This window comes from Sorex fumeus, unplaced genomic scaffold, assembly GCF_029834395.1.
Source record: "Sorex fumeus unplaced genomic scaffold, SorFum_2.1 ptg000007l, whole genome shotgun sequence".
Classification (NCBI taxonomy): Eukaryota; Metazoa; Chordata; class Mammalia; order Eulipotyphla; family Soricidae; genus Sorex; species Sorex fumeus.
The window spans coordinates 9,874,882-9,896,031 of record NW_026606064.1 but is presented as its reverse complement, the minus strand read 5'-3'; the positions used below and the strand labels follow the sequence as shown (position 1 = coordinate 9,896,031).

General features: G+C 62.0%; 1 protein-coding gene across 4 annotated transcripts; it reads left to right on the top strand.

Moving 5' to 3' along the window:
* Positions 1-2,274: 2,274 nt before the first annotated feature.
* Positions 2,275-21,122, top strand: MAPK8IP1 (mitogen-activated protein kinase 8 interacting protein 1). 4 transcript variants are annotated; one of them, XM_056131871.1, is made up of 13 exons: positions 2,275-2,491; positions 13,621-13,726; positions 14,435-14,473; positions 15,368-15,676; positions 16,916-16,997; positions 17,244-18,056; positions 18,400-18,475; positions 18,889-19,061; positions 19,201-19,310; positions 19,412-19,528; positions 19,641-19,711; positions 20,050-20,148; positions 20,357-21,122. In XM_056131871.1, the coding sequence occupies exons 1-13, from the start codon at positions 2,406-2,408 to the stop codon at positions 20,427-20,429; spliced, it is 2,154 nt and encodes a 717-aa protein (XP_055987846.1). In that variant the 5' UTR covers positions 2,275-2,405; the 3' UTR covers positions 20,430-21,122. The 4 variants fall into 4 exon arrangements, with proteins under 4 accessions (XP_055987846.1, XP_055987865.1, XP_055987855.1 ...); XM_056131880.1 differs by lacking the exon at positions 2,275-2,491 and adding an exon at positions 12,172-12,708; XM_056131890.1 differs by lacking the exon at positions 14,435-14,473 and having other exon boundaries at positions 2,276-2,491.
* Positions 21,123-21,150: the final 28 nt, after the last annotated feature.

The window sequence follows — 21,150 nt, the reverse complement described above, 5'->3', positions numbered from 1 at the left end:
GAGGAAGAGGCAGAGAAGGGAGAATTTTTTTTTTAAGTGACCTACATTTTTTTTAAATTTTTTATTAGTGAAACACCATGAGGTACAGTTGTAGACTTACACATTTTTGTGCTTGGATTTCAATTATACAATGATCAAATACCCATCCCTCCACCAGTGCCCATTGAGAAGGAAGAATCTTGAGCCTGAGATTCACATGACTCCGCCCTGAAGTTTCTTTGGGTGCCTCCCACTGAGAAGACCTGGGTCTCTTTCCTTTCTCCCTCTGGCTGCTTTGGGATGTGCCTTTGGCTTGGTCTTAGGAGGAAAAGAAAAATGCCTTTGTTCTTGAGCAAAAGGTTTGGGAAGGTTGGGGTTGTCACACACACACACACACACACACACACACACACACACACACACACACACACACACCCCCCTAGGATGCTCTCTAGTTGAAACACATTTTGAGGGATGCTTACTAGCTGCTCTTACTAGCTTACTAGCTTACTTACTAGCTGTTCTAGCAAGACTTTCTCTCTGGAAGGAAAAGCCAGAGGCCAAAGGTGTAGGTGCTGCTGTTGGTGCTGAGAGAAAGGAACCTGGATAGTAGAATGATGAGTGGCCGTTCCCTGGGTGCAGGGCAGGGAGAAAGGGGCAGCCCACGCCTCCCAGGGGCTGGAGCTGAAGTGGCTTCCTACTGCGCACGTGCAACAAGCTCCTGGATGGAGCTCCAATGAAGGAAAGGCAGAGCCCTGACCTGTTGGTAGCTCAGAGCTGCAGACAGGACTCCACCAGCTGAGGATTGGTTTCCTCTGTCCTTTCTTTCTTCAGAGGGAGGACAGAGCCTCTGCAGTTCTCAGGTGGAGGGAAAACGATGTTAGGTTTGCCCAGGGACTCAGTGACCCACCAAGTTTGCCTAGCCTTTGCTGGCAGCCTGAAGCATCCGGAAGAGTCTGTCAAAGGAGTTAAGTGAGCAATATGGAGTTTCCAGGGCCAGAGGTCCAGGTTTTGTCCTCTGCGAGGAGGATGGCCAGCTGGGAAGCCCAGAGGTCCTGGAGGGAACAGAAAAGCAACAACAACAGAAAGAAACCGGGGCTGGAGTGATAGCACAGCGGGTAGGGCGTTTGCCTTGCACGCGGCCAACCCAAGTTTGATTCCCAGCATCCCATATGGTCCCCTGAGTACTGCCAGGAGTGATTCCTGAGTGCAAAGCCAGGAGTAACCCCTGAGCATTGCCAGGTGTACCCAAAAAGAAAAAAAAAGAAATCAAATCTGGGGACAGGACCCAAGCAAGGCTTCCCTGGGGGATGTGGGGAGTGTGAGTGCAAAAGGGGTGCTGTGCAGAAAATGCAACTGAGGGGCCAGGTAAGGAGAGAGAGCTAGGCCGGAACGATAGGGCATTGGGGACAGAACTTGGCCTTGTGCACAGCTGACCCAGATTCAATCCCATATAGCTTCCCATATAGATTCTTGAGCACTGCTGGGAGTAATTCCTGAGCGCAGAGCCAAGAGTAACCCCTGAGCATCACCAGGTGTGGCCCCCAAACCAAAAACCAGAGAGCTGTGGGAAAGTCCAGACGGGAGGGAGAAGCTGAGAGGGTGGCCAAGAGGGAAGGTTGGGTTCAATCCCTGGAGGCCTTGGGGTCCAAGGGGACCTGGGAGCTTCTGAAGAGACCCTCTAAGAAGTACTTGGGAGAGTCCCCTCCAGGATGGGGACAGGCTGGGGTGAGGCCCGGATCTCCCCAGGAGGTAGGATGGTCCTGCTCACCCTCGCCACCTGAGAAGGACCTGTTTCTAGCCGCGTGTAAAACACCTACATAGATCTGGGGCGGCAGCTAGATGGGAGCCAGGACTGTGACCTCAGAAACCCCAGCGTCCAGGCAGCTGTGCCCCGAGCCCCGATCCACACCCACGCTTCCTGCTGGAATCCTCCATCACCTCCTTCCCCCAAATAGCTTTGCCTCACTTTGTCTTTTGGGGAAGAAGGAGGTCAATCCGCGCCCCTGGGAGAGGTCCCACCACGGGTTAGCCGATACCTGGGCGCAACACCCACCCTGAGGGGCACCCTCCACGCGTGCCACCCGTGGTGCGCTGTACAGGGGGACTAGGCGGGAGCCGGGAAGGGTCGGAGAGGCCCGCGGGGGAGTGGGCTGCACGGGACCCCGGCCCGCGGGAGCCCCGGCTCCAGCACCACGGACAGCGCCGGGGCGGGGCCGGGGGCGGGGCGGGGCGGGGCGCGGGGACCCCGGCGAGGGCCCGGGGGCGCGCGCGGGGGCGCTCCCGCCAGTGGCGAGCGCGGCGCGCGGTCCGGAAGCCGCACCCTACCCTGCGCAGGTGCCCGCGCCCCGCGCCCCGCGCCCCGCGCCCGGCCGCCGCCGCCTCTGCGCCGCGCTCCGCCCGGATGGCCAGGGCTGGGCCGGAGAATGGCCGAGCGAGACAGCGGCGGCCTGTCCCCGCCCGCCGCCTCCCCGTTCCTGGGGCTGCACATCGCGTCGCCGCCCAATTTCAGGTGAGCAACCCCCTCCTGCAGCCTGACCCGCCCGCCCGCGGACCCCACCCGGGCCGCCCCCGGCGGGGGTCTCCTCGCCGCAGAGCCCCCCCTTGGCCCCCCGCCGCCCTTCCGAGTGCGGGACCCGGAGGGGCCGCGCGGAATTGGAGGAGGGGGGCTCCGGGGCTTCTCTCCCACGCGTGGCCAGGCATCCGGGTTAAGGTCCCAGGACCACAGCGGCAGGCTGGGGGCTTGCCGTCCGGATCGGGTGGCGAGAAGGCGGGGTGGTCCCGCGGGTCCCAGTTTTTTTTTGGGGGGGGGGTTGGGGAGTCGACAGCCCTGAGGCTGGGGGCGTCCCGGGCCCCTCCCCCCAGCCCTGCCGAATCTGACTGCAGCCCCGCGTGCGCGACCCTCTGGACCAGCGCACCTGCTGGTCAGGTGAGCACAGGTGCAGGCCGGCCTTAGCCCTGGGCGGGGATCTGGTTTTGGAGATGCGGGGGTGGTGTAGCCGGGGAGATGGTGGCAGGAAGCATCGATCCGGCCTTCAATACCAGGACCCCCGACTCTGGCTCCCCTTCAAGCGCACTTGGTGCCCCCCATACCCAAACTGGTGTTTGACCATTGGAGGTGGAGCGCAGAAAAGTGGACAGTGGAGGTGTGTGTGGGGGAAATGCTTCCGCCACCCCCATACTCCTGCATTGAAGAAAAGACCCCTGATCCCCTCCTCCCTCCCCTCCTTCCCCCCCCTCCACCCAGGAGGCCCAGACACCCCATTGTTTCTCCATTTGAAGCTGGCTTTTTTTTTCTCCTCTCCTGGGGCCCCCACCAGCCAGACCCCAGCTGGGCTCAGCGCCAGCCCCTCTTCTGACCAAGGACCCCTGTTCCCTGCATCTCTGTCCCTCTGTCCCTGGGGGATTGCTAATGGGTTATGAGGACCAGACACTCCCCCAGGGCTCTGCTTGTCTGGAGACCAAGACAGGGCGGCAGATGGAGGAGGCCAAGCCTGAGGCTGCAAGGCCCCGGCCTTTGTGGTTCGTGCCACCTGCCTGTCACAGATGGGTCCCCACACACGCCTTCCTCTCAGGGAACCTCCTGCCCAGTGGAAGGGACCCGGGTTTGAATCCTAGCCCCAGCTCATCCTAGCCACAGGTCCTGCTTCATCCACCAGAACCTCAGTTGGTTCCAGAAGCTGACGAATCCAGGTTCCCCTGGAAGCAAGCGCTGTCCTCAGCGAGGGCGCACCCTGCCCCTTCCCTTCCCTGAGCGTCTGGAAAGCCCGGGGCTTGCTGGGGGACTCCCCAGCTGGACTTCCCTGGTGTGTGGGTTTGGGCAGCCAGCCGGTCTGAATTCTGCTGCAGATTTCAGCACCCATACCGCCCACTCCGACACCCGGCTCCGGCTCTCTTGTCTTAGGAGCTGCAGGGGGGCACCTGCCAGGGACCAGGTGCATGTCCAGCCCTGCCCAGGGTGTCCTCCACACTGAGGAGCGAGCTGGCACAGAGAATAAGGGAGACCGTGTCTCCAGCTGCCCCGGCCACCCCCTCTCCTTTCTCTGCTCCTGCTGGTTTAACGCTTCCTCAGGACAGGGGTCCTGAGTTCGAATCCTTGCTTGGCCTTCTTAGCAATGGACACCCCCAGACTGGGCACACAGACCCCTGAGCCTTGCTGCTCTGTATTGTCAGCTTTGCCCCTGATGAGACTCAGGCTGGATGAATGGGCCCAGGTGGAGTGTTCTGAGGCCCCAGTGATGGTGATGGGGGCCACCACCTTCCTCACTGTGTGTTACCACCAGCAACGTCAGGGGCTCCCCGGCCCCCAGCTCCCTCCCTCCCCCCCACACCTCCCTGTGCCCACCACACAGCAGTGCTCTTTCACTCTCCTGGGCTTGTTCTCAGGGCGACGCCATGCAGAGCCAGACTCGAACCCGGGGCCTCACATACCCAAGACCTGTGTTACGCCACTTGAGCTGTCTCCCTGAACCTCCTCCTGGTTGTCATTTATGAGTAAACGGGGGTGCTGGCCTCCAAGAGCTGTGGGTGCAACAACCAGGCTGAACCCTGGCAGGCACCATGCTAAGCCCCACTGGGTGTCCGGGCCCAGGTGCTCTCCCCATCATAAAGCTAGAGCAATGGGTTGGCAGAGCGCCAGTGCCCGTGGCTAAGCTGGCGGGACCGGAGGCCAGACCATGTGATGTCCAAGCCCCCCAGGAAAGAGAGCACCCCAACTGGGGAGAGGTGGAGGGCATGCGTGGGTCCTGCAGTGGTGGGGCGTGTGTGTCGTGGGCTTCAGTGAGGTGGTTTCTGCCCCAAGTTGCAGATGAGTTCTAGCCAGTTAACAGCCAGAGTCTGCTGTGAGCCGGGGTCTCTGCCCTCACTTCACTCTCCTGTTTTGTGTATTTGTTTTGGGGGTCACACCCATTGGTGATCAATCCCAGGCTTTCTTTTCGGTTTTGTTTGTTTTGGGGCCACACCCAGCAGCGCTCAGGACTTTCAGGGGGTCACCCATGGCTCTGCACTCAGAAATCACTCCTGGTGGGCTCGGGGGATCTTGTGGGGTGCCAGGCATAGAATTTGGGTCGGCCGCGTGCAAGGCAAATGCCATACCTGCGGTGCCATCACCAAACCCAGGCTTCCCAGACACAAAGCAAATACTCAGTGCTTTGAACTGTCTCTCCGGCTCACTTCTGTTTTGTTTGACTCTAGCAAGCTTAGAAACTCTCTGTAACTTACAAAATACATATTTAGGGGGTTATTGGCCATAGCTGGGCGTGTTCAGGGGCTACTGGTGGCTCTGTGCTCAGGTGTCACACCTGGTGGTGCTTGGGACACCTTAGGTGGTGACGGAGATCAAACCAGGGCTGGCCCCAAGCAAGGCAAATGTCTTAGCCCCTACACATAATATATCTTCGGCACTAATATACAAAGTAATTTGTAGCATTATAGCAACACTGTGTTCCCATCCTTCATGGATTTGCTCCAGCGGGCACTAGTAACATCTTCATTGTGAGACTTGTTACTATTTTTGGCATATGGAATACATCATGGGAAGCTTGTCAGGCTCTGTGTGTGGGTGGGATACTCTCGCTAGCTTGCCCGCTCTCTGAGAGGAATGGAAGAATCGAACCCTGGTCCGCCGCATGCAAGGCAGACGCCCCACCCGTTGTGTTATCGCTCCAGCCCTTTTTGTAAAATAATAAATTAATGAAAACTACACATTCATGGTAAAGGAAGCTTTCCATGGCGGATTCTGACGCGATAATGCATTGAACTGGTGGGGGTGGGAGCGTTGAGGGCTGGGACGGGGGCAAGGGAGGGCCAGAGGCCAAGCATGACAGTGAGGTGAGCGGCTCTCCCCGGGAGAGGCAGAAATCGGTTGCTGCAACCCCCTGTTCCCCTTGGACTTGCCAGGACATGAAAGAGGGTGCATGGCATCCCCGAGGACACACTGCAAGCAAGGGCGGACCTTGAGGTTCAGACATGGGGCATATGAACAGCAGTTGGGGCCACCGAGAGGCACAGGGGCCTTCTCACCTAGCTCCTCCCAACCCCCTTCATTCCTGGCCCTTCCCTGGTTCAGCCCACGAACTGTCACATGTTCCGGACCCACCTGGGTGTCACTCCCAGGGCAGAGATGTGGGCTGGTGATCCTGTGGGCAGCCCCGTGGATGGGAGACAGACAGACAGACACACCGGGCCTTCCCAGACAGGCTGCTGGGTGTGATGGTGACCCAGGCTCAGCAGATGGGGACAGTTCAGTTCAGTTTAGGCGGAAAAGTATCACCCAAGAGAATATGGGTGTGGAGGCAGTGCAGCCGGGGTGCGGTGGATGAGAAGAGCAGCAGCGCAGGTGTGCGGGGGGAGGGGGACTTTGCTGACCACAGCGAGCAGGGGTGGCTCCCCGGGCCAGGTGCGGGCAGGGTTTGCATGCAGAGCTAGCATCCGTGTTGCACCTGTTCCCCAACAAGCCCTGGGACCCAACAAGAGGGGCAGCAGGAGGGCAGCACCCAAAGGTCCTGATCGTGGGGGGATGGGCCGCTGGGTGGAGTGGATGGGAAGCCTGGGGCCCCTGGGAACCTGGCCATCCACCCAGGTAGGAGAGAGAAGAGGCTGGAGAGGAAGGTGTGATGGTAGGAGCCCACTGGGTGAGGGACTGGAGAGCCAAAGGAGAGGCAGGAGGCCAGTATGGGGATCAGGCACTCCAGAAATCAGGAGCTTTGCTGGGCAGGGCAGGGTGGGGGGATAACGAGGGGACCAGCTGCAGCTGAGGTTAGTGGTTGTGCAGGCAAGTGGGGAGAAAGCAACCTGGGGACTGAAGTGGGGGTTCCTGCTGCCAATAGGTTTGGGGTCCAGGACACAGAGGAGAGGGTTGGGCGCAACAGGAAGGGAGGGAGAAAGACAGAGACAGAGACACAGAGAGGGGAAGAGAGAGAAGAGAGGAGAGAGACATACAGAGAAGGAGAGAGGGAGAAGAGAGAGAGAGAGAGAGACCCAGGGAAACAAATAGCAGAGGGAAGGAAATGATGGCCGGGTACCAGGCGGGTACCAATGCCAGCCCTGCCACCTGTCCCACTAGCCCTGTCTTGGCGGGGACAGGATGGAAGAAGCTGTTGCTGCAGGAGCCGCTCCCCCCCCTCAGCCCCCTGCAGCTCCCCTCGGCCCAGCTCAAGTTTTTGATGAACCTCCAGAGTAAGGTCAGTGTGAGCCCAGAGTGATGGTGAGTTGTCCACACAGCTGGACATGGCCAGGGCAAGATTCCCACCTGATTTCTTGGGTGACCAGATCTTAAGCTGGTTGCTGGATTCTTTTTTTTTTTTTGCTTTTTGGGTCACACCCGGCGATGCACAGGAGTTACACCTGGTTCATGCACTCAGGAATCTCTCCTGGCGGTACTCGGGGGACCATGTGGGATGCTGGGAATTGAACCTAGGTCGGTTGCGTGCAAGGCAAACGCCCTACCTGCTATGCTATTGCTCCAGCCCCTGGTTTCTGGATCCTTAAGGCTTTGTCACAGTCCAGTGGAGCCCACACACCAGGTCGCTGCCACCACCCCCACTTTGGGTCTCTTCCCATTCTGAAAGGCCTTCTCTGTCTCCTGGTGCCAACTCTCGTGTCCATTTCTTCATTCTCAGCATCTCTAGGAACACCGACTGTGGGCCTTGCCTGGTTCTGGCATCAGACATGCACGCGACACTCACTGATGACCGTCAGCCAGGATGTCCGTACTTGTCAGTGTTCGGTGCCCGCGGCTCTTGGGGTCCTGGGCGTGGTACAAGGGTTGTGACAAAGGTGGAGGGTCCATACCAGGGTGACCTTGGTGGTGCCTGTTGTTGGTGAACAGCACTGCATGGGGGTGCCAAGCTCAGAACAGGACCCAGAGTGCGTGGCTGGTCTGTGGGATCCGGGAGAGAGTCGGGTGCAGAGAGCCGAGGAGAACCGTCTCCAGACTCACCGCCTCACACTGTACCCACAGTGGCACCTCTGTTGTTGTTGGGGGGCCACACCGCAGAGCTTACTGGCTTTGGACTCAGGGACTGCTTCTGACAGTGTTCAGGGACCATACAGAGGGATCGAACTCAGGTCAGCCGTCGGCAAGGCAAGCACCTTACCCGCTGTGCCATCCCTCCAGCACAGCATTTTCCCCTGACCCTGTGACTATTTTGAGACCCGATCGAGCTCAGGCTGCCCTCGGGCTCTTCCTGTGAGCTGCCGTTTCCCACGCGGCTCCCCAGATTCTCTAATGCTCATCCACAGGATGTAGGGCTTCCCAGATCCCGGGGTGGGGTAGTCACTCAGGTGTGCTGTGAGGAGGAACGCGTGTCTCTGGGGAGAGAGGCTTTCCCACACCCGGGTCCTTCCTTGGGAGACGACCCCACGCAGCGTACCCCAGATCCTTAGTCCTCGCTCCGTGCTGGCGTCCGGGTGCACGCCAGAGCAGACGCATCCGGGCCTCAAGCAGGGGTTACCTTTGGGGATGGATGTGTGAGTTGGACTCCAGCATGGACATGATCGGGAAGGGAATTCCAGGACAGAGGGACAGACGAGTCTACTTGGGGTGAGATAGAGTGAGCATTGGAGGGGGCCCAACTGGGCCTGCCCCCACCATGTTTCTGTCAGAACACCCCCGCCCCAGGGCCTCCACGTTCTACCTCAGAATCTACTTCAGAACGCCTCAGTTGGGCGTCAGGGGAGATACCCAAGAAGCTGAGTTGAGTTGCAAAGGGAACTGACGCAGCGACTTCCAAGGGAAGGCTTGGGGCGTTATTCTCTTCTTTTTTGCTTTTGGTTTTTGGGTCACATCCGGCTGTACTCAGGGTTTACTCCTGTCTCTGTGCTCAGAGATCACTTCTGGTGGGGCTCAGGAGACCATATGTGGTGCCAGGGATTGAACCCGGCTTGGCCATGTGCAAGGCAGATGCCCTACCTGCTGTCCTATTTCTCGCCCCGTTTCTTTTTTTTAATTTTAATTTTTTTTCTTTTTGGGTCACACCCGGCAATGCTCAGGGGTTACTCCTGTCTTTGCACTCAGCAATTACTCCTGGCAGTGCTCAGGGGACCATATGGGATGCTGGGACCCTAACCCAGGTCAGCTGCATGCAAGGAAAACGCCCTACCCGCTGTGCTATCGCTCCAGCCCCACCCACTGTCCATTTCTGAAGTTCCCTTCAGGCACCAAAGACACTGATGAAGAGAGACACGATTCCTCTCTCTTGTGGTTCGCCTCCAAGGGCAGCCCCTTGAACTGGTCCTTCTGGTCCTTGAACCCCAGAGTAGAATTACAGGAGTTTGGAACGAGTATCAGGACAAGAAAGACGAGAGCCAGTGGCCAGGCATTTGGGCCTCATCTAGAAGGCCAGGGCCTGCTGAGGTGGGGTATGGGGGCTCCAGGTGGGGTATAGGGGCTCTGGGCAGGGAAGTTTGGTTTCCCCAGAAGAACGTCTGAGAGGCTCTGAGTGGGGTGGAAGTAACAGGCAAGTACCAGGAAGAAACAGGAAGTTTCACTTTCTTTCCTTTCCTTTTCGTTTCCTTTCCCCTGTTTTCTTTTTGTTTGTTTGTTTGTTTGTTTTTGGCTTTTTGGGTCACACCCGGCGATGCACAGGAGTTACACCTGGCTCTGCACTCAGGAGTTACTCCTGGCGGTGCTCAGGGGATCATATGGGATGCTGGGAATCGAACCCGGGTCAGCCACGTGCAAGGCAAACACCCTACCTGCTGTGCTATCTCTCCAGTCCCTCCTTTCCCCTGTTTTGATTTTTTGAACCATACCTAGCAGTGCTCAGGGCTTAATCCTGACTCTGTGCTCAGAAACCACTCTGGTGGGGTTGAGGACACCATATGGGATTCCAGGGATCGAACCCAGGTCAGTCGTGTGCAAGGCAGGTGCCCTACCTGCTGCAGTATTTCTCTGGTCCCCTGGTTGGCTTGGGTGGAGTGGAGTATGGCATGTAGAGGGGCTGTTTGCTCATCTCGTGGACTGTGGCACAGGCTGACCTGGGAGCCACAGATGCTCTCTCAAGAGGGCCCGGGGGCAGCATGGCCAGAACCCAAGATCCCTCGATGGTGGCCGCCTCCCACAGGCGCAGTGAGGCCTTAGAGGTTCCCAGTGGCCTCTGGACGGGCCTCAGCTGGCTCAGATTTGGCCTCACTCAGCAAAAGCCTGAGCACCCCACCACTTACCTCTCCTCAGCATTAGCTTGGAGAAGTCAGTCTGCCCAGAGTGGGCCCGAGTGCTGACGGGCAAGGCTGGGGCATCCCTGGAACACTGACTGGCTTGTTCCCTGAGGAGGGTTGGGCGGGGGAGTGGGAGGGGGTGCAGCACAGAGGATGGCCGGGTCAGAATGCAGAGGGTTGGCTGGGAGCGCCAAATGTAGGCATTGCCGGAAGAAGGCCCTTGTCCTCTCTGCCAGGAGTGGCCCAGACCCCTGGCGCCCCCATGGAAGAGAGAATGCAGGGAGGAGCCAGCTTAGCTTGGATGAAACACAGCGGGACAGTTGGGTCCTCCTGCAGGACAGAATTGCCAAAATTCGGGGACACCTGCTCTTGGCCCGGGGACCACGATTAGTGGTCACTTGGGTGAGAGCCCTGGAAATGTCTCCCGGGGAGCCAGCGGGTCCTGCTGCGGTGGGAAGGGGCCTTACTGGGGTTTCAGGATTGGGAAATTAGGGCCACCTGTCAGGAGTCCTGTGATTCAGCTTGGGGGAGCCCCTTGGGTGAGGGGCTCTGTCCTCCCTCCTCCCCTGCTGATTGGGAGATGGAGGAGCCAGAATGGGACCTCGGGCCTCCTGCCTCGCTGGTGAGGGGCACCCCAGAAGTGCAAACTGGGGCGGCCTCCACTTGCCCTGTTGTAGTCAGGGTAGTCATATTCCTTGTGGCTGCATCCAGCAAACCTGGGTCTACCAGGATGTCATGCCTGCTCCTGCCCAGCTCCCCCCTTCCCCGCCGGACCCTACCTGGACCGAGGAATTAGGAGCCGGGGCCAGTGCCCAGGGTGCAGAGAAGACCCAGGGAGACCCTGTGGACCTGCCCCAGATTCCCTGAACCCCCAGACTGGGGGGAGGGGTAGGCTTAGGATGACCCCTGTCAGTTTGGTCTCTGGGAGAACACAGCTGGGAATATGGGGGGGGCCTTCTGGGAACTGGGGAAACCCAGGTGACCTTCACCCACCCTTGGAGCAACCTTGCTGGTTTCTGCGGAATCCTAGTTCTGCCTTGCAGCAATACAGCCGCCACCCCTAGCCTGAGGTAGGATCAGTGAGTGGGCCTGGAGGACTTCCTGGAAGGAGGGGTCTTTTTTTTTTTTAATTATTTTTAATTTATTGAATCACTGTTAGATACACCATTCCCAAAGCTTTTCATGATTGGGTTTCAGTCATACAGTGTTTCAACACCCATCCCTCCACCAGTGTCCATTTAGGACCACCAATGTCCCCAGTTTCCCTCCCCCCAGCCCCCTCAAGGCTACCTCTAATGGCAGTCACTTTCTTCTTTCTCTCTCCTTTTGATCAATATGTTTGAGCAATACAGATACTGCGAGGTCTTGGTGTTTGTCCCTTTGCTTACTTACAGCACACAGTGGATCTAGAGTGCCCCTGGTGGGGAGACTATGTGGGGAGACTGAGGCAGGCAGGCCTACATCCGCAGATCAGGGTGTGGCAGACACGCCCCAGAGCCTCTGCAGAGCAGGAGCTAGACACCCACAGGCCCTGCAGTTCCCCAAGTGTGGCCCAGCTCATGGCAGCTCTCGGTGATGATGCGGCTGTACTTTTAGCTGAGAATTGTTGGTTGGTCTCTGGACGCTCCTCGGGTCACCACTGCCCGCTGCAGCCCCCCACCCCCCTCCACCTACACCCTCCTAAAGGTCAGGGCTGGGTAGAAGAAGAGGCTTAGTGAGCACTGTCCACACCCCTGCCTGGCAGGCTCCCGGTCCTGGGCCCCACACTGCACTGACCACTGCTCCTCTTGCTGTGTTGTACAGGCTGGGACCGGGAGGGACTGGAAGGGGTGGGGGCAGGCCCCTCTGGCGCCCAGGTCAGCCCCAAAGGCTGCCCTAAATGGTGTCAGCCCTGCGCCCACAGCCGCCTCCCAGATTGAGCGGTGAGGGGGTGCAGAGGCGGCTCCGTGAATGGGCAATTTCTGATCAGCCCCCCGCATCTCCGCCAGGAACCCAGAGTGGATGCTGGCCCTTTAAAGCCGATCAGGGGCTGGCTTTTGGGGGGGAAACATCCCAGATTTCTGCCATCTGCTCGCAAGCCTGGGCCGGGGCGGGGGACACCCCCCCTCCAGCCCCCCGCCCCCCGTCAGGGCATCGGAAGGGCAGGTGGAGCCGAAGGCATCGAGCGCAGTAACCTGATCCTGCGGGGGAGGATCCGGCGGCCCCGCTCGGCGGCTCTGCGCGGCGTGCCGCGGCCCTGGCCGGGGAGGAAGCTGCCTGCAGCCGAGGGCTGGGCCCGGGAGCGCGGGGCCCGGCCGCAGCGCTGCCTCCTCTCCCGGCCCATCTATTTTTAATGAGGCGCCCGGGCCTCCGCATCGGGCAGGCAGGCCGCAGAGAGGCAGGCCCAGGCGGTGGAGGCCGGAGGCCCCAGCCCTGCCCCGAGGCCCGGGCCCCCGCACCCGTGTGGGCATGAGAGGGCGGCCCTGGGGCCCCGCAGCCCCCCAGCCGGGCTGGGCTCTCCATGCAGCTGGTGCTGAAGATGGATTCGAGCCCAGACAGTGACAGCTGGTTGGAGGATCAGTGGGAGCGCTGGTAGGGGGAGTGTGGGGCTGGGGTGGGGGGAGGGGAAGCGTTGTGGGGGCTGCTTCTTAGAGCTCGGGGATTCTGGGGACTCTGTTGGGTCTGACTGAAGCCTGCGGCAGTGAGAGGGTGGGCCTCCTGGGCTCCCCAGGGCGCCGCCCACCCTCTCTCCTGCATGACCTTGGACTAATGGGTGGGTGCTTGGACTAATCTCCTGGGCTCGTTTGAGAGAAGGTTTAGATTTTCCCAAACCTTGTAGGCTGGGGGAGGGGGGGGTGCAGGGGAGGGAGGTACCCAGAGCTGGATGGTGTGGGGGTGGGGGGCTGGAGCCCATAGGAGCAGCTTAGAGCTGGAAGAAACTGAAATATTTCCTCTGCCTCCTGAGCTTCCTGCCCCTCCAGAGCCCCAACCTGGGGCCTCCCGGGAGTCCTTTGTAAACCTGTGATTGGAGAGAGTGAGGATGCAGGATGGGGGGAGTGGGGAACGTCTCTCCGAGGAGAGGCTGATAGTCCTCCAGGAACCCCAGATTTCCCTTCTGATGCTCCTCGGCCTCTGGAGAAGCCCAGTGCACTGCTCTGAGGCTGGTGAACCCTGGCCGCAGGGACTGCACCTCTGCCTGGGATTGTCAGGGCAAAGCAGGCCTTGGCACCCGCCCTGACCCGGGAAGGCATTTCTCTGGCAGAGCGGCGGCTCTGACCAGCTGGGCCTTCTAGGCACGGCTTCCCGCTTGGCAGCCGGGTGGCAGATCCCAGCCGGGAGCAGCTGGAGCACCAGCCAGCCGAGGACCGTTCCTGGGCATGGAAACCCAGCTCTTTGCCCTGGCACTGGCCTGGCTGGCCTCTAGGTTTCCATCTACTGGGTGCTGTGAGCTGCCTGTCCCCCGAGCAGGCAACGGGACTGTAATTTGACTTCCTGTGCCCACAGGCTCACGCATGACATCAGCCTAGAAGAGTTTGAGGATGAAGACCTGTCGGAGATCACCGATGAGTGTGGCATCAGCCTGCAGTGCAAGGACGCACTGTCCTTACGGGTAAGGACCTGGGAGGGGGGGCTCGGGACGGAGGGCATCCAGGTCTGTCAGGGGAATCGGGGGATGCAGGAAGTGAAGGACAGGAGGGGAGACAGTCCACAGCACACCTTGGTGCAGCTTCAGGATGCTTGTTTGGTTTGGGCCCAAGCTGCTCCTCCCGCCAGCCTGGCCTCACCGCGGGAGAGGGCCGGAAGGGTTTCCAGATCCAGGACAGGCGCCCGGAGGCGCTGAGCTGGGGCAGCGCAGGCTGCCCTCCAGCCTTTGGGGAGTGGCCCTGGCAGAGGGCCTGGGCAGGGTGGAGTCTGGTGGACTCTGCAGCACTTTGGGGGCAGGGAGGAAAAACCTGGGCGCTCCTGTGGCTGCCACTGCCCCAGACCACGCCAGTCGCCTGGACCCTCCCGGGCACCTAGTGGAGGCTGAACCTGCATTGCGGCTGCCTCTGGCACCTGGTTGTGTCATAGCCGGGACACCGGGACCTCATCTGCCCGGAGGTGCCAGATCCCGGGGAGCCTGGGCCCCCGTGGTCTTCTAGAACTGATAGAAGGGGCAGCCAGCCAGGAAATAGAAGCCAAGCTTTGGCCTCTCAGCGCCCGCAGAAAGGAAGAAGGGCCGGTAGATGTGCCCACTTAGCTAGGAGACACTGCGGTGTGTGTGTGGGGGGGGGGCAGGTGCGTCTCCCTGTTAACCTCCCCTTCCCCTCCCCCCCAGAGATTCATTAAACTCTGCCAGGCAAAAGGAAACCAAAGGGTGAGGCTAACCCTCTAGTGCCCAGGACCCCTGCGTGCCACCCCAGCCAGGCCAAGAAGGGACCAGGAGAGGCAACCCCGGGCTTGGAGCCCCTGCACCAGCTGCAGATCCCCCGCCCCCCACGCACACGCAGAGCCTTGGAGAGGGGGGGTCCCTGCCACCTCTCAGCCCCGGGATGGTGGGATCATGACCAGAGCCAGGGGGTTTGCAGGGACTCCTCCTCTGGGGGAGCGGGGAGGCAGGTAAGGGAGAGGGGCCGCGGGCAGGACCTGGCCAAGGTGCCAGGAGTAGGCGGCAGAACTGGGGCGGAACCTGGGTTTCCAGCAGGCAAAGGTGGGCTGGCCTGAGGGGGGGGCGGGGCAAGAAAATCTCTTGTTGATGGGGAAGGCGGTCAGTCACCGCTGGGTTCAGGGCGCCCCACGTGACCCTCCCCTCCCGCGCGCCCTGTCCAGCGCCTTGCACAGGCGTTCCTGTCCCTTCGCAGCAGCTCCCTTCAAATACTCCCCCACTTCCATCCCTTGTGGGCCCCCGATTCCCTGGCGACCCTGCGTCCCCATGGCAACAGCGGTGACCTCACTCGGTGCTTGGCTTACACCCCGGGTGAGGTCACCGGCCGTTGCCAAGGGAACGGGAGGGGGCAGAGTCAGGAAAGGGGGTGTGATGGGGGAGAGGTGTGGACGGTCCGCGGCGCCTGCGGCAGCAGGGATGCAGGCGTTCGCCAGACGCTGCCGCGCGGGGCTGGGGGAGGCGGGGAGCAGCGGCCGCCGCTCTCCCCGCGCGCGGTCGCGGGATGGACTCGCCCGGCGGGGGCGGGGCGCGCCGAGGCCACGCCCCTCGAGGGTCCGCCCCTCGCGAGGCCCCGCCCCCTGACGCCCCTCCGTCGGCGCCGCGCAGCCCCCGCGCTCTGGGCTGCTGTCTGGGGGCGGCGCGGGGAGCCGGCTGCAGGCCGAGATGCTGCAGATGGACCTGATCGACGCGGCGGGGGACACTCCCGGCGCCGAGGACGACGAGGAGGAGGATGAGGAGGAGCGCGCGGCGCTGCGGCCGGGAGCTGGGCCGCCCGAGGCCGCGCCCCGCCAGGAGCCGGCGCCCCGCGGCCAAGGCCAGGGCCAGGGCCAGGGCCAGGGTCCGGGCGGCGGGGACACCTACCGGCCCAAGCGACCCACCACGCTCAACCTCTTTCCGCAGGTGCCGCGGTCTCAGGTGAGGGGCGAGGGGCGTGCAGCGGGACTGGGGGTAGGGTGGGTGGACCCCCGGGAGGTGTTCGCGGGCGTGGAGGATTTGGGACCCCAGATGGAGCAAGGAGAGGCCGTGGGAGAGGGACTTGCAGGGACCGAAGCTTCCCGAAGGGGAGGACCCTGGGAGGTCTGGGGCCTTCTCCAAGGGACGGGAGCCAGGTCCAGCTTGCAGGGCTGGTTGGGGGTGCGGTGTTGGGGATGCCGGAGGAAGGGGTGAGATCTGAGTTAGGAGAGGTGAAGGGAGGGGTCTGGTCTGGAGCCTGAAACCTCAGGCCGCAGCTGCATTTTCTTCTGGAACGTAGGCTTCCTGGCTGATGCAGGGCCTGCAGTGATTAGTGGGTGGTGGGGGATCTGGGCTAGTTGGAGATGGGGCGGTTCAGGAGGCAGTGGCAGTGGGCTACTGGCCACAGATGCCGGAAGGCAGACATGGGTTGGCGGGGAGGGCTGTGCTACTGAGTTGGGGGCGTAGGGCCCCAGGGCTGGTGGCTGCATGCCAGGGAGGGTTGAATAGCAAGGGGGACAGCCGGCTGTGGCCTTTTGTCTCTGGGCAGGGCAGGAGAAGGCTTGGGGGCAGCTCCGGGAGGCGGGCAGTGGCCAGCGGTGTTGGGGCTCCACGGAAAAGTCTGGTCCTTTCCCAGCATCCTCTGGAGAGGGTTTTGGCAGCCAAATATGTGAATTTTTCGGGTGTTCTTAGGGAGCGGGGTTCCCAGGGGGCTGAGACCCAGTGAGGGGAGGACCGGAATTTCCCGGAAGAGCCACTGACAGTGACAGATGTGACATCTGTCCTTCCTGTCATGTGCTACTGGGGGAGGGGGCCCGTGTTCTGGATCTGTCAGCCGAGTGATTCATCCAAGTTCTCCTGGCCAGTTGCTCAGTAGCCCCATCCTTGTCCTCTTCTCGGGCCCTGCCAGGATGCCCCCGACCATCCCGGGGCTCGAGGGAGCAGGCGCTCACTGTGGACACCAGGGTCCGGACTGGGGCTCAGGCGCTGTCCCCGATGTCTCCTGCTCCTCCTCACACTCCCACAGCCTCCCAGGCACGCAACCCCGTGTGCCAGCATTCCTAGGAACATCTCTCTGCCGCCCGAGGAGGGGCTCAGTGAGGCCTTGGCCATCAGGGGTGGCCCGCTGGGGGCAGGGCTGGGGCGTCCTGGTGCCGGGCACCGTGAGCCGCCCCACCACAAGAGCCCTTTGTTCCTGCCCAGGACACGCTGAACAACAATTCTCTGGGCAAGAAGCACAGCTGGCAGGACCGCGTGTCTCGTTCCTCGTCACCCCTGAAGACAGGTAAATGGGGACCCTCTCCGGGGCCACCTCGTCCCAGCCAGGGAGTCATCCCCACAGTGTGGGGCTCTTGTCTGTGGGTCCTGCTCCTGAGCAGGCCCAGCAGGGCCGGGGATGACCCTGGGAGAGAGGCCCAGCCCCAGAGGGTGCGCCTGGGCTTGGCACTGGTGTGACCCGCGGAATGGAAGGTCACCCAGAGCCAGGCCTGTGGGCACCGGTCATGCCCCCTGACTTCTTGCTGTCCTCTAGGGGAGCAGACCCCTCCGCACGACCACATCTGCCTGAGTGATGAGCTGCCCCCGCAGGGCAGCCCTGTGCCCACCAAGGACCGCGGCACGTCCACCGACAGCCCCTGCCGCCGCAGTGCCGCCACCCAGATGGCACCCCCAAGCGGTGCCCCCGCCGCACCCGCGGGGGGCCGGGGCCATGCACACCGAGACCGCATCCACTACCAGGCGGACGTGCGGCTCGAGGCCACCGAGGAGATCTACCTGACCCCAGTGCAGCGGCCCCCCGACCCCGCAGAACCCGCCTCCGCCTTCCTGCCGCCCGCCGAGAGTCGCATGTCCATCAGCTCCGACCCCGACCCCGCCGCTTACCCCTCCACCACGGGGCGGCCTCACCCCTCCATCAGCGAAGAGGACGAGGGCTTTGACTGCTTGTCGTCCCCCGAGCGGGCCGAGCCGCCGGCCGGAAGCTGGCGGGGGAGCCTGGGGGAGCCACCGCCACCCCCCCGGGCCTCCCTGAGCTCGGACACCAGCGCCCTGTCGTACGACTCGGTCAAGTACACGCTGGTGGTGGACGAGCACGCCCAGCTGGAGCTGGTGAGCCTGCGGCCGTGCTTCGGAGACTACAGCGACGAGAGCGACTCGGCCACCGTCTACGACAACTGCGCCTCCGCCTCCTCGCCTTACGAGTCGGCCATCGGCGAGGAGTACGAGGAGGCGCCCCGGCCGCGGCCCTCTGCCTGCCTCTCCGAGGACTCCACCCCCGATGAGCCCGATGTTCACTTCTCCAAGAAGTTCCTCAACGTCTTCATGAGCGGCCGCTCGCGCTCCTCCAGTGAGTCGGCCCTGGGGGCCTGGGTGGAAGCACCCCGGGGATGGGGGAGCCCCATGTGGTTTGGGGTATCTGGTTCAGGGACCAGAGTGATAGGACAGCGGCTAGGGCGTTGGCCCTGCATGTGACCGACCCAGGTTCGATCCCTGGCACCCCATATGGTCCCCTGAGCCTGCCAGGGGTGATCCCTGAGTGCTGAGCCAGGAGTAAGCCCTGAGCATCGGCAGTGAGGTCTCCAAACAGAAGAAACTGGCTTAGTGCCTAGTTCATTCTGAGTTCACCCCCCTGCCCCCACACCGCCACCAGAGCTGGGCTCCCCTGCTCCAGCCTGCACCCCCACCCCCAGGTGCCGAGTCCTTTGGGCTCTTCTCCTGCGTCATCAACGGCCAGGAACAGGAGCAGACCCACCGGGCCATCTTCAGGTAAGGACCTCCCTGCCTCAGCCACACCCGGGCTGGCTCAGGCACTGTACCTGTCCGCTCTGACCCCGGGGAAGGGGGTGGGGGGCGGAGGGCACCCTCACTGGCATGGTCTCTGGGGCAGAGCTGCTGGTCACTGCCCGAGGGGCCTGGGGTGCCTCATTCCCCACCACACCCAGCTCCCACGTCCCTGTGGAGGAAGGTGTCCCTGGCCATTTCCATCAGCTTATCAGGGGGCAACTGCCAGTCTGATGGCACTAAAGGGCACTCAGAGGCATTGTGTGTGTGTGTGTGTGTGTGTGTGTGTGTGTGTGTGTGTGTGTGTGTGTGTCTCCCCGGAGCACAGGGAAGGGGAGGGCCTGCTGGCGGGGAGGACCTGGGAACCACATGCTCCTCACATGTCCCTGCGGGGACAGGTTTGTTCCTCGGCACGAGGACGAGCTGGAGCTGGAAGTGGATGACCCGCTGCTGGTGGAGCTGCAGGCCGAGGACTACTGGTACGAGGCCTACAACATGCGCACCGGCGCGCGGGGCATCTTCCCGGCCTACTATGCCATCGAGGTCACCAAGGAGCCCGAACACATGGCAGGTGCGTCCCTTCCCCACCACCCGGTTTCCCCCAGACCACCTCCCCCGCTGCCCACCCCACACCCCTTCAGCCGGGTCGGGATGCCAACGTGACGGCCCTTACGGACGCCGCCTCCCCTCGCCTTGTGCTTGCTTTCCAGCCCTGAGCAAAAGCAGCGACTGGGTGGACCAGTTCCGGGTGAAGTTCCTGGGCTCCGTGCAGGTGCCCTACCACAAGGGCAATGACGTCCTCTGCGCCGCTATGCAAAAGGTACCTGCGCGCCCTCCCGCTCTCTCGCCTCCTGCTCCCCGGGATTAGGGGAGTCCCCCGCAGCCCCTGACGTTCGGGTCCTTTCCCCCACCACCCTCCAGATCGCCACCACCCGCCGGCTGACCGTGCACTTTAACCCGCCCTCCAGCTGCGTCCTCGAGATCAGCGTGCGGGGGGTGAAGATCGGCGTCAAGGCCGACGACTCCCAGGAGGCCCAGGTCTGGTCCCGGCCCGGGTCCCCCTGCCCTCCCTCCCTCCCACTGGCCCCAGCCGCTGGCCCCACTGCAGGCTGGTGACCACGCTTGTCGCCCCTCCCTGCTTCCTCCACAGGGGAATAAATGTAGCCACTTTTTCCAGTTGAAAAACATCTCTTTCTGTGGATATCATCCAAAGAACAACAAGTAAGGGGGACGGGATGCAGGTAGCACGTGCTTGGGGGGGGGTGGGAGCGGGGGATGGGGAGAGGCAAGAGCCACTGCAGCAGGATGTAGTCCCTAGAGGTGCTGGATGCACGAGTCTCCCCCCCCTTTTTTTTTTGCTTTTTGGGTCACACCTGATGATGCTAAGGGGTCACTCCTGGCTCTGTACACAAGAATCACTCCTGGTGGTGCTCAGGGGACCATATGGGATGCTGGGAATCGAACCCGGGTCGGCCGCGTGCAAGGCAAACGCCCTACCCACTGTGCTATCGCTCCAGCCCCAGAATCTGTCCCCCTTGTTGACTGCTGTTCTCTCGCAGGTACTTTGGGTTCATCACCAAGCACCCCGCCGACCACCGGTTTGCCTGTCATGTCTTCGTGGCGGAGGAGTCCACCAAAGCCCTGGCAGAATCCGTGGGGTACGTGTGTGTATGGACTGCCCAAGGCCCTCCGCCCGTGATCCCCTGGGTCCTGCCCGCGGAGCAGGAAGCTGGGCAGCCCCTCATGGAGCTGGCACCTGGCTCCAGGGATTGGGTCTAAGTGATGGGAGCGGGGCCTCTCTGGCTGGGGCTGGGGGCTGTGGACCCCTGGGGGTACCGCCCCGGCTGACTCCGTGTGTGTTTGCAGGAAAGCCTTCCAGCAGTTCTACAAGCAGTTTGTGGAATACACCTGCCCCACAGAGGACATCTACCTGGAGTAGGGGCATGGCCCACTCGCCCACCCCCTCCCCAAACCCCGCACCACACCCGGTGCTGCTGGAGGCAGAGGAGGGGTGCCCACCACCGCTGCTGTGGAAGTGGAAAATGGGGGGGCCACTGGCTGAGGGTGGGGGAGGGCGGGGTTGGGGGAGAGGCACACGCAGTTTATTGTAATATATGGGAGTAGATTCATCTATGGAGGACCGAGCGGGCTGCTCGGGGGTTGAGGGGCACGGAGTTGTGGGGGAGGGGTGGGCCATGAAGGACGCGCCCGTCCAAGCCACCCAGGGGCCTGCCCCATCCCGGGCCTCGGGGCTATCTGGCTGTTGGCTCCTGCCCTGGAGAAGCCTTGACATGCCACCTAGGGTGCCCCCACCCCGCCCCCAACTCCCAGTCTCACCCCTTGGGCTCCTGGGCTCAGGGAGAACCCAGCCCACCCCCCCCTCCCACCTCCCCTAGGCCTCTGCCAGAAGGAAACACTGGCAGGTGGAGGCCAGGCCTGGTTCCCAGCGCTGGCACCCGGGTGCCCGCTGGGGGCTCCCCTGCAGCCTTCCTGGCATGCTGACCCTGGCAGGTGGAGCCTCACGGGGAGGGCGCGCTGCCCAGCAGGAAACGGCAGCTTCTGGACTGGCCCGGACCCATCATCCTGGTCCCGCCCCTGGCGACAGCTATTAAAGTGCCATTTCCTGTCTGGACCCCAGCAGTTGTGTGCGTGCTCATTCG